General features: G+C 47.4%; 1 protein-coding gene across 10 annotated transcripts in view; it reads right to left on the bottom strand.

Annotated features, from left to right (window-relative positions):
- PLCL2 (phospholipase C like 2) overlaps window positions 1–12,306 on the bottom strand; it is a 147,890-nt gene that overhangs the window by 71,759 nt on the left and 63,825 nt on the right. For 9 of the 10 annotated variants that reach the window (XM_080974597.1, XM_080974598.1, XM_080974599.1 and 6 more), the window contains one exon: window positions 11,046–11,648. In XM_080974597.1, the coding sequence (XP_080830723.1) occupies window positions 11,046–11,363 (318 nt within the window). In that variant the 5' untranslated portion in view covers window positions 11,364–11,648. Of the gene's footprint in view, window positions 1–11,045; window positions 11,649–11,770; window positions 11,936–12,306 lie in introns of those variants that run through there. The other variant, XM_080974604.1, reaches the window with a different exon arrangement.

Genomic DNA, 12,306 nt, shown 5'->3' with positions numbered 1-12,306 from the left:
GTGTAGTTCTCTACCAGTGTGACATGATTAAGCAGAAGCAAGTTCCTAAAGAATTCAATCAAAATTACTGAGCTTAGGAAATCAAGTCATTTTTATCACTAGCAAAACCTGGCTGGCCAGCTGTGATGGGACGATGAGCTGCTTGTGTGTAAAATCCTAGTCCCTCAGAGTTTGGTCAAGTTTGCAAACCTCTGTCTGTAACGGAGCCCCTTAAACATGGCTCCGTCAGTCGCTGGCAGATTCCGACAGTGGTTGCTTTCGGAATCGCTTCCAACATAAAAGCTCCTTAACGGAAACACGTCTTCTGGACTCTCTGCGTGACAGTTTCCGGCGAGGAGTGGGTGTCCCTACAGGAGGTCCTGAAACCTCCCCACTGTTTTCGCTGGAAGTGTCTCTGAGCCATCCCTCCAGCTCCCTTTCCCTCAGCCCAGCTCCTCTCCCCCTACTGGTTCCCTCTTCAGCTGCTGAGTCTCTCCCAACCTGTGTGAGCCCTTTCACTTCCCTTCCTTCCGATGGCAGTTCCCTGACATCCACCTCCCCTCCAGGGCCCCCTTCATCCCCTCTCGCCCCCTCCTCTACGGGCGGTGAGGAGGCAAAACCCCGGAATGAACTTCCTTCATCTTCCGATGTCCCGAACACTTCTCTCCACCTGTTGCGGTTCCTGGTCTCGAAGTACTCCTCCTCCTCAGAGTCCATCTCCCCTTCCCCTTCCGATTCCGAGAATCCTTCCAACTCCTCCTCCTCATCGGTGGTCCCAAAGTATTCCCTCCGGAACCTCTCCACAGGCTGAGGTTTCCTTGGGAACCTTTGATGGAACGTTTCTATCAATACCTCGTCATTGATATCTTCTGCCATTACCCAAGTGTTTTCTGACTCCGGTTCTCCTTCCCACGCTACCAAATACTCCACCTGATCCCCCTTCCATCTGGCGTCGAGGATTTCTGCCACATGGCTGCTGCATTCCCTTTCTTCTATGACCGGTCCCCGAGTGGCCATCCCTTCTCGTCCCCCCTCATACGGTGACAGTAACGACCTGTGAAATACTGGGTGCAGTTTCATGTGGTTGGGTAACCGGAGCCTGAAAGCCACTGGGTTGACCTGTTGAATGACCTCAAAGGGACCCAATCTCCTGGGTCTTAATTTCTTACAACCTCCTTTGAACGGCAACCCTTGGGTTGACAGCCACACCCTATCTCCCACCCTTATGGTTTCACCTTCCCTTCGGTTCTTGTCTGCCTGCCTCTTGTATTCTTCCTTCGCCCTTTCTAAGTTGAGTTGGAGCTGACGATGGATTGCTTCCATTTCTTCTACAAAATGCTCGGCTGCCGGGACACCCCATCTCTCCCCTTCTCCCCCTGGGAAAGCCCTGGGATGACACCCATAATTAGCCAAGAAGGGGCTCATCCCTGTGGACACATTCTCGGCATTGTTGTAGGCAAATTCCGCCAGCGCCAACTTTTCTACCCAGTCATTCTCTCTGTCATTGACATAACACCTCAGGTATTGCTGGAGGACCCCGTTTGCTCTTTCCGCCTGCCCGTTGGTTTCAGGGTGCCTGGCAGTCGAAAAGTTGACCTCCACCTGCAGTAAGCTCATGAGCTTCCTCCAGAACCTGGAAGTAAATTGTTTTCCTCGGTCTGAGACCACCCTCAATGGCACCCCGTGCAACCTAAAAATGTGTTCTACAAATAACTTCGCTGTCTCTTCCGCCGTGACTGCATGCGAGCAGGCTACAAAGTGGCACATCTTTGTTAGTAGGTCTACCACCACCATGATGGCTGTTTTCCCCTTGGACTTCGGCAGATCAGTCATAAAATCTATCGACACTGCCTCCCAAGGTCGTTCTGGGGTTGGTAAGGGTTCTAATAGCCCCGCCGGTGCCCGCCTCTCCCCTTTGGCTCGCTGGCATTGCTCACACCCTCTTACATACTCCCGTACATCTTCCCTCACCTTAGGCCACCAAAATTCCCTGGTGACCAACCACATGGTTTTGTGTTGTCCAAAATGCCCCGCCGTGGGGCTGTCGTGCAACTGCTTGAGTACCCTCCCCCTTAAGTCTCCTTCAGGGATATACAGTGCCCCTTTGTAATACAAAGCTCCATTTCTTTCCTCGAAACCCCCTGGTTCCTCTCCCTCACCCCTAAGACCTCTGAGCTTATTCTGGGCGTATTCATCATTCTCTGTTTCCTCTACCAGTTCTCTTTGTCCCACCAATGCCGCCCCACACACCCAGCGGTCCTCTGGAATGACATGTCTCTCTTCGGGTGCTCCCTCCTCCTCCAAATATTCCGGTTTGCGTGAGAGAGCGTCCGCCCTAATGTTCTCTGGGCCTGGCACGTAACAAATCTCAAAGTTAAATTTGGAGAACTCCTGGGCCCATCTCACTTGCCGTTGGTTGAGCACTCGTGCCGTCCTCCAATACTCTAGGTTCTTGTGGTCAGTGCACACTTGCACCTTATGTTGTGCGCCAATTAGCAGGTGCCTCCATCTCCGGAACGCCTCATGAATGGCTAGTAGTTCTCGGTCATACACCGTGTAGTTCCTCTCGGATTTGTTCAGCTTTCGCGAAAAAAAGGCACACGGTCTCCACTCTGACTCCTCCTTCCCTGGCTGCAGAAGCACCGCCCCAATCGCTCTGTCTGATGCGTCAGTTTCCACTCTCATCGGTTTTTGTAAATCCACATGCAGGAGTTGTTGTTCCGAGGCGAAGGCCCTTTTTAGTTCCTCAAATGCTCGCTCCGCCTCCTCAGTCCAAACGAACTTCTTCTTACTGCTGAGACAGTCCGTAATGGGCGCCGTCAGGTGGGCAAAGTTTCGGATGAACTTACGATAGAAGTTCCCAAATCCTAGGAACCTCTGCACATCCTTCCTTGTTTTGGGTGTTTTCCATTCCAGCACCGCCTGGACCTTGCCGGGATCCATGGCCAATCCCTTGTCTGACAGGCGATACCCCAGGAATTCCACCTCCTTGGTATGAAACTGACACTTCTCCAGTTTCACCCACAGCTGGTTGGCTTGCAGCCTGCTCAACACTTCTCTGACGTCTCTCACATGCTGCTCCTCATTCTCAGAATACACCAACACGTCGTCTAAGAAGGCCACACAATTCTTGTAAAGCAAAGGCCCCAGGACGTGGTTCATAAACGATTGAAAGCACGCGGAGCCTCCTTGTAGGCCGAAGGGCATAACTAAATATTCAAATGCCCCCAAAGGGGTGAACATGGTGGTTTTCCATTCATCCCCCTTCCTTATTCGTATCAGGTTGTACGCCCCCCTTAGGTCCAGTTTAGTAAAAATCTTTCCCTTCCTGACCCTTGTCAAAATGTCGTCAATCCTGGGCATAGGGAAAGCCACTGGTTCTGACACTGCATTTAAGGCCCTGAAGTCACACACAAGCCTCGGCTTGTTCGTGTTTTTTTTATCCACAAAAAACACTGGGCTGCCCCCCACCGCCCTGGACTCTCTGATGAACCCTCTCTTCAGGTTCTTGTCAATGAACTCTCTTAGCTCCTGCATCTCTCTGTCTGACATGGCGTACAGCTTGCCTACAGGGAGCTGTGCCCCAGGGAGTAAATTGATTTGACAGTCAAAGGGTCTATGCGGGGGTAATTGGTCAGCTTCCCTTTCGCTGAAGACGTCGCGGAGATCTGCGTATTGTCGTGGTACCTTCACGTTCTCCGTTACTTCAGTCCCTGCTAGGGTGGCTTGGGCCCCTGCCAAACCCTTTCCCTCTTTGCAGTGTTCTAAGCAATGTGCTGAACCAAAAGAAACCACTCTCTGATGCCAGCCCACCAGCGGATCATGTAACGCTAGCCAGCTCATCCCCAATATAATGGGAGCTCCTCCCAAGGTGGCCACATTAAACGCTATCAGTTCGGTGTGCCTTGCCACCTTCATTATCATTGGGACGGTCTGCAAGCTGACTTCTCCTCCCAACAGCTCCCTGCCATCGATCGTGGTCACCTGCAGGGGGTTGCTTAAAGGGATCGTCTGTATCTGGTGTTCAGCTGCAAACTCTTTGCTCATGAAATTGCAGGAGCTGCCTGAGTCCAACAGCGCCTTTATCTTTAGAGGGTGTCCGTTTGGCAGCTCTAGCGCCACTTCTATCACTAGGGCGGGTTTAGGAGGTTCTGGCGTGGGCACTTTCACTGCTCTTTGGCCTGACTGCTGTGCCCCGACGGTGGCAGCCAGGCGTTGGCTTTTACTTGCTTCGGTATTTCTTCCTCTCTTCCCTCCACAGCTCCTACCATCCCTTGCCATTCCTTCCTCTGGGGGCAGACTCTGGCAAAGTGACCTGGCTGTTGGCAGAGATAGCATTTCCGGGCGCCTTTTCCCTCCTTCTTTCCCCCCTCACTGGGCTTTGAAACTGCGCGCGCGCGCGCTGTTCCGATTTCCATCGGCTCTGCCGGCGGGAAAGTTGGCTCTGGAATGTCTGGAATGCGGAACTCCTTCCAACGTTCCCCCTTCCCTTCCCGCCTCTCCAATGCTCTCGCCTCCTGGCGCGCTCCTATGGTCAGCGCTGATTTGGTCAGCTGGTCCATAGACTCCGCCCTGGGCGCCCGGGAAAGTTCGTCTTTCACAGCCGAAGAAAGCCCTTCTTCAAAAAGCATTTGAATGGGTTCCGCCGATAGATCCCACCCCAATTTATGGATCAACATGGTGAATTCAGTCCAGTACTCACGGACAGATCGGCTCCCCTGTTTGCAAGCCATTAACTGTCTGCGGACCACTCCCTGTTCAATATCGCTGGAAAACATCAGATCCATGGCGCGAAAGAACTTCATCGTGTCCTTTAGGACGTCACTATTCGCTGCCATCAGGGGTCTAACCCAGTCTCTCGCCCCCTTTTCAAGATGCCCAATCACGAAAGCCACTCTTGATTCCTCGTCAGGGAATTCATCAAACTGCAGATTGAGGGCATATTGCATCTCTGTCCGAAAGCCATGATAGTCTTTGGGCTCCCCCCCAAACTTCTGCACCAATCCTGGTACCTTTCTGACGAGCTGGGTGTCTTTCCCCTTTTTGTCTGCATCCTGAGCCCTCCTCTCCTCAAGCCTCGCCGTCTGCAGCGCTAGCTGGACCTCCAACACCCGGTACCTTTCTTCCAGGCTTGGACCCGCTCCAGCTCCTGCTTCTCCGGTTCCGGCTGGGTTGCTCATGATGCCTTCTCCTGCACAAGCTGCTCACGAAGACTGTCGGAATGCTGTGATGGGACGATGAGCTGCTTGTGTGTAAAATCCTAGTCCCTCAGAGTTTGGTCAAGTTTGCAAACCTCTGTCTGTAACGGAGCCCCTTAAACATGGCTCCGTCAGTCGCTGGCAGATTCCGACAGTGGTTGCTTTCGGAATCGCTTCCAACATAAAAGCTCCTTAACGGAAACACGTCTTCTGGACTCTCTGCGTGACAGTTTCCGGCGAGGAGTGGGTGTCCCTACAGGAGGTCCTGAAACCTCCCCACTGTTTTCGCTGGAAGTGTCTCTGAGCCATCCCTCCAGCTCCCTTTCCCTCAGCCCAGCTCCTCTCCCCCTACTGGTTCCCTCTTCAGCTGCTGAGTCTCTCCCAACCTGTGTGAGCCCTTTCACTTCCCTTCCTTCCGATGGCAGTTCCCTGACATCAGCCATTTTAAGAAAAGCATTGTAAGACCTATTGAAATATTCCTTTCATAAGACGATAGGACTCACCTCCTTGTACATTGGCTTCCACTATATCCGAATTAGTACCAACACACTAATAAACCTACCTGGTCATTTTATTTGTTATCATCTGAAAAAAGCTTTAGGAAATCTTGGATGCAAAAGTTAGATCCACAGACTTCCATGGGACTTACTCCAAGATTAAACATGTACAGGATTGCAACCTTAAAATTTCAACTGAGTTTTTTAACCAGATCTAATCCTTTGCCTTACATTCTTGCTAAACACCTATAAAATGCATCACAAGTATCGGTAAATATCGTTTACTGGTCTGAAGTTGTATTTCAGCAATGAAATATTTTATGTCATATATACATTTAAATTTTACAGTATTAAACTTGTTTCTGAACCTGAGACCAAAGCTAACATAAAATGCTCTATATTTGCTTTATATCTGGGTTTGGTTTTTTGGTGTGTTCTTTTCTTTTCTTTTTTACTACTTTGAAAAGTATGTACTTTTGGAAACATTTTTTCTGTTTCCTGAGGTTTAGGTGGCTGTTGTATAAACAAAAAAGGACTCCAAGTAACAACAGCAAGACCTACTGGAGGGCTAGGTCCAGTCTAAACAGAGGCTGACAACCAACTTGATGAATTCCTGTCCTTTGTGATAGCATTATATATTTTTGCACAGACTAAACAATTCCTCTTAAAACAAATGAAGACTATGTGGAGTCATTCAACTCCTGGTTTTGTTGTAACATAGTGCCACAACAAAGCCAGTTTGACACATTGCAATAAATTATTTGCACTTTCTTTATATATCAAACAGCTGGTGAAGTTGTTCTAGTGATTATAAGCATTTAGGGCTGAGTGTGGAGTGTTAGCAATAAAAACTGCTGGTCATTTTCTTCCGGGCATTTTCCTTTCTCCCCACCTCCATTCCCAGATCAATATGGAAATAGGAGCCCAAGTTCTGGAGTGCTCTGTTCATTACGCCTTGGGCCATAGAAGCTACTATCATGGGTTCTTTTAGGATAAAGAAAGAAAAGAAAGAAAATGGTACTTCTAATTTGTCTATCTGTCCTAGTACTGTACATATAACAAAAGGGGGAAAGCAATCCTAACACGTTACCTTACAGCAGGGATGAGGTACCTGTGCCCCTACAGGTGTTGCTTACTCCAGCTTTCAACAGGCCTAGTGAACATGCCCAATGGTCAAAGATGTAGGAATCTGGTAGTCCAACATCATCTGGCAGGTAACCTATTCCTGCTTTATAGTCATAACATACATACATACATATGAGATATGATGAAATAATCTGTGAAAAAGATGTCATTATTCCATTTCAGAAGTTTCTACTTTCAGTGTCCTTAGTATTGTTCCTTTGGGATAACCAAATTCTATTTTAACTGTCCAACAGTGGAGCAGACTCCCATGAGAGGTGGTAGTGGACACGCCATCACTGGAGGTTTTTAAGCAGAGGTTGGATGGCCATCTGTCATGTATGATCTAGTTAGGATCCCTGCAGTGCAGGGGGTTGGACTAGATGACCCTCGGGATCCCTTCCAACTCTATACTTCTATGATTCTCACATGTAAATGGTATGTACATTGAGATGTGCTGTTAGTCAATCAAAATGTCAATTCAACTATGATTTCTAACTCCGTGGTTGGAGTAAAAACAAGAATGCCAATGCAGTACAGTTGCTAAGAGTTTCAGACTAAGGTTGGGGGAGACCCTGCTCTGAATCCCAACTCACCCGATGAAGCTCACTGAGTTACCTTGAAAGAGTCACTACCTTTCAGCCTAACCTTTCTTACACGATTGTTGCTGCATGGGGAAAAAGAGAGGAGAACCACATCTGCTACCTCAAACAACTTGGAAGAAGGGGAAGGATATAACAAATATTTTTGTTATATTTTTTAAGGCAAAGACATCTCCTTCCTAACTGCTTGTTTTAAAAACTACTCCGAATGAAAACATGCAGGAACTGTGTTACAATGAGAAAGTGAAGCTTTAATAGGTTACTGCATTATAAATGTTACTAATGCATTGCCTTTTGTGGCATTTATCTCCAGCAGAAATTGAGAACATACCCTAACTTAAAGTAGGGGGAAGGAAAAAGCATGAACAGAGAAAATACTCTTGCTGCTGCTTTTCCAAAATGCTTGGAGAGCTAGAAATATTGTTTGCTATGCACAGGATCTCTGTGCAGAAGTGGTGCTTGCCCAATCCAGCAGGCTATGCAGGCAAGCTGTCCTACATGCCAAAATCATCTGGAAGTGGGAGGAAGGGAGGGCTAAGCCAGTAACAGGTTAAGAAAGCAAGAGACTTTCCAGTTCGAAGCATTCATCAAGCCAGACTCACTGTCCAGCTTTTAAAAAGTGATAATGTAAATGTAAGCAGAGTACTTGTATACAGCAAAAGTAGGGACTCCCAATTAAATAAACAAACTATATTGTATAACATCGTTACTATCAGTAACATATGCATAAAACTTCAATATACAGAACAACAGAGAGTTGAAGCTCGTTGTGCAACATCCCACTCCTAAATGGTTGTGTTAGCTTCATCCAGATGCACACCACCACAGATAAAGCACTATTCTAAGAAGGACAAAATGAGGTTCCATTTGCCATTTAGTTTCATAAAGTGCTGCACTGAAAACTCTTGTTGCAATCAGGAGTGCCCACGTGGTAAAACAACTCTAAGGGTTACAGATGGGGCATGAAAAATTGCAACACAGAAGCGGTCTACCACAGAGAAGTAGCACACAAGCCAGCCCTTTGAACGCAGAAATCCTCTTACTACAAATCCCGAGAACAGCACAGGGTCCCTAAAAAGTGGTGACAGTTCTTATGATTTTACATACGCAGCCAAGCCTAGCAACAAACCAAGGGTCAGGTTCCACAATGGATAAAACAGCAACTTCTGCTGGAACTGGAACACTACAGCCAAATCCTAAAGCCTGCTACCAAAGCAGAGCACTGTAGCTTTTTGCAGGCCCATACTTTTCATAAGATTAAAATTGTTTACTCCAGCTCTCAACAAGCCTAGCCACTGTTCATAGAAATGTAATAAACTACACTGGGGGAAGAGGTTCAGAATGCCAGTATGGTGGGCACTGCTTAAACAACAGTATATTATTTGCATAAGCAGGCATTTATTATCATATTTGCGCTTACATTTCTACATCAGTTTTTAGTATATAACTCAGGAGCTGCAGATGTACTTGGCAGGTAGAAGCACCATTAAACAAAGATTAGTTTCAATAAATAGGAATCTGCGTTTATGATGTTAAAATTATACTGTAGGAAGCAGTTATTTTAGTGCCACTAACTTACACAAGTGTCTTGCCAAACTCTTGTATTGGCAGCCACATACTTCAAAAAGAATGCCAACTATAGAATATTGTGTTCAACTAAATGGAAAGTAACAGCTGACGCAAGAAACTCATATTATTTGCTTATGCTGCATGTCTATAGGCAAGTATTTGCATAAACTTCAATATGGATATCCATAATCAATAGCATGTTTAAAATTGCACATCTAGGGCTTTTAATTTTTTTGCATATGTATGAAGGTGACCTTGAACAATAAACAAATTCTGAATAAATTCCAAACCTTAGTTTGTTTAAAATTCCTGTTCCCATTGAACTACCAAGGACTTGCTTCCAAGTAAACACACATCAGACGTGGCTGTAAATATGGCTGACACTCCAATGCAAAATAATTATCAACCAAGGCATGTTAATAAGTAATATTTGGAGTTCACCCCATGCTGAACCACTAATGCGAGTAATAATACGAAATAGATAGTGAGGAAAGCAACTAACTTTATTTTTAAAAATACTTATATACCACTTTATCATAAAAAGAAAAAAGTTAGGAAACAAATCTACAGTTTTAACCCATAGTTAGACAGATGAACCACATAAGTCATAGATGTGTGGAAGGCAAAGTCCACTTTCAAGTTACCAAATTCTGAATCCCAATCCTAGCTTTAAAGCAAGCTACAGTTTGAAAAAATGTTTCTTTTATTCCTACCCTTTCAAAGCACAAGCTTGCTACAGAAACTAAAAAAAACCACACACCACTATTTAACAAACTCCAGTAATACAGCAATTATATTGTTGTTTGGACTACCAGGGAACACAATTGCAGAGTTATAAATTAACTCTGTGCTTGGTTCAAAAGATATTTTGGCAGGCTAAATAAATACGGTATTGAATTTATACCTAAACAAGAAGCAACAGAAGTTTGCCACTGTGCTGCAGATGTTTGTCACACAGGCACACTGCTGCAAGTGGTTAACAAACCTGCACCACCTCTCTCTGACAGGATGGGTGGGTGCAAGACTGTCAAATGCACTCTACCACTGACTGTCCTTGTTCTCCCCTTGATTCTGAAAGCAAGATCCTGCAGCTTGCTGCACAACTTGAGATCTGCTGCTAATGGAGTATTCATTATAGAAACATTTCACTTTACAACATGCTACTGAAAATACCTATTCTCAACAAGGAGATATCATTGGCTATGGACTTGCTGTATTCATACATATTGCAACTCTATTATTTTATATAACTTTTAATGCAGCTCATCTGTGTTTAAAATTAACAATATGGGTTATATGCCATTCAGCTATTATGAATCCTATGCCATGTAGCGATCAAAGATAAATTACTGTCATGTTTTTTAAAAAAATAAACCAACTGTTTTCTTTAAAACTATTAAGACTTATAGCCAGGAATCCTTCATTTTGTGAATCTATGATTCACCTACCAGCATTGTCTTATCTCCCCGCACCTGTTTGATATGTGACAATAATATCTAGAAAGTAATTAAGAAAGGCTAAGACTATAGGCATAAGCTGCCATAAACAATCTCTTGATGGATGCGCTGTCACCTTTAGGAGGGCGTTCATCTTTCTTCCCCCTCACCCACGTCATTTATCCTTGGTTTTCACATCACTTGCTGTGCGTCTGTCAACAGGGTACAAAATTGCTCTGCACAGGTGCACCCAGCATCCCACAGAATCAGCAAAAACCTGCGTAGTCTGAAATCTCTGCATGGCAAGCTGATTCTGTACTTAACTAGACAGCAGTACCTTCCTTCCTTCTTTCATTTCAGAAGCACAAGTTCTCCCTCCCCCCCCATGCCCCCAACTTTACCTCTTTATACAGACACACGCACCAAAGCTCCACACTCATATAATCAAAATTCACTGGCCAGGTTATGTCCTCTCCCTGCTTTAAAGCTGTGTGTTCACCTGCACAAGTCAGCAGACACATTTACTGCTACATACACGGCTGAGTTGGCTCACCTGGAGCCTGGCATTTGTGCATGTCCCATTCCATCATCCCCTTTCCCACCCCCAAATAGCAGAGAACCCCAGGTAGCACATCCTCTTACCTTGATGATGCTCGTTTTCTTGGGGTGACCAGGTTTGCCATCTGGCTGCAGGGTGGGACATCCTCTCTCTGTGGCAGGGCTGCCAGACTGAGTAGACTCTGTCTCTTCTCTGGTGCCCATCAGAGTGCAGTCCCCATTGGAGACCCCGTTGCCGGCACTGTCCAAGTGGGTTCTTGCAACCCCACCACCACCTCCTCCTCCACCACCACCACCTTCCCCATCTCCTGCTTTGAAGGCCACCTTCCCGTGTGCAGGGCTTGGGGAGGAGGCTATGCCCCCACTGCTGGTGCCACCCCCTCTGCTGCCAAACTCCGCCATCAGCCTCGCCAGTTCTAGAGGAGCAACAATATCGAGGACCCTTCTCTTCTCCTCCCTCCTCCTCCTCCTGCTGCTGCAGCAGCTCGGCGATGATGATGATTGGGCTTCTCCTCCTTCCGCTTTTTCTTTCTTTCTTTCTCCTCCCCGATATCTGCAAAGGCTCTAAAGAGGCGGGTTGCAAAACTCTCCCGTCTCCGACCGTCGGTCAAACTGCAAAGGTTGCAAAGCGCCGGAGCGATCGCACAGACCCCGGTTCCGCCAGCGCCAGCCGTGGCTTTTCAGCACCTGGGAGAGGAAAGAGAGAGAAGGAGGGAGGGGGGGAAGAGGGGGGCGGGATGAAACGTGACAATCAGCTCTCAAATGAGGCGCACGAAACAATAACATACTTTGTAAAAAATACGACGTACTGCATGCATCCGGTGGGGCGGCGATGCACCGCCTTACACACACACAAACACATACACACACGCAACGCGGCGTGCACGGAGAGGTGAAGGATAGGAGTCCTCCCCGAAACACAACAACAAAGGCGCTCTCCCCGAGGGAGGAGGGAGGGGAGGAGACAAGAGAGATCCCCCCCCCCCATAAGGAGCTAGAGGCACGGGCGCGCGCGCGAGGCGCAGCACCCTTGCAAAAAAGGCGGCAGCTGCTGCTGCCGCCGCCGCCGCCACTACTAAACCAACAGCGACTTCAAAGCAGCGGTGATTATTTGTGCATTAACTGGAAGGCGGGGAGGAGAGCGAGCAAGCTCTGAAAGGAAGTCGCGCGGCCAGTCACTTCCTCACAATATCGATGCTTGCTTGCATCGTCCTCCTCCCGCTCGCCGTTATAATTCCCGCGTGCGCGGGGGGCCAAGGAGCGCCTCCTTCCCTTCCTCGCCGGAGAGCCGTCCCGCCTCTTTGTGTCCTCTCCTACCGGCTGCACACGCAGCTGAGGGCACTGC

The sequence above is a fragment of the Podarcis pityusensis genome (genome assembly GCF_964106645.2).
Source record: "Podarcis pityusensis genome assembly, chromosome: 12".
In the NCBI taxonomy this organism is placed as follows: Eukaryota; Metazoa; Chordata; class Lepidosauria; order Squamata; family Lacertidae; genus Podarcis; species Podarcis pityusensis.
Note: the sequence above shows the minus strand (reverse complement) of the source record. Positions and strands in the feature narration are given on the sequence as shown.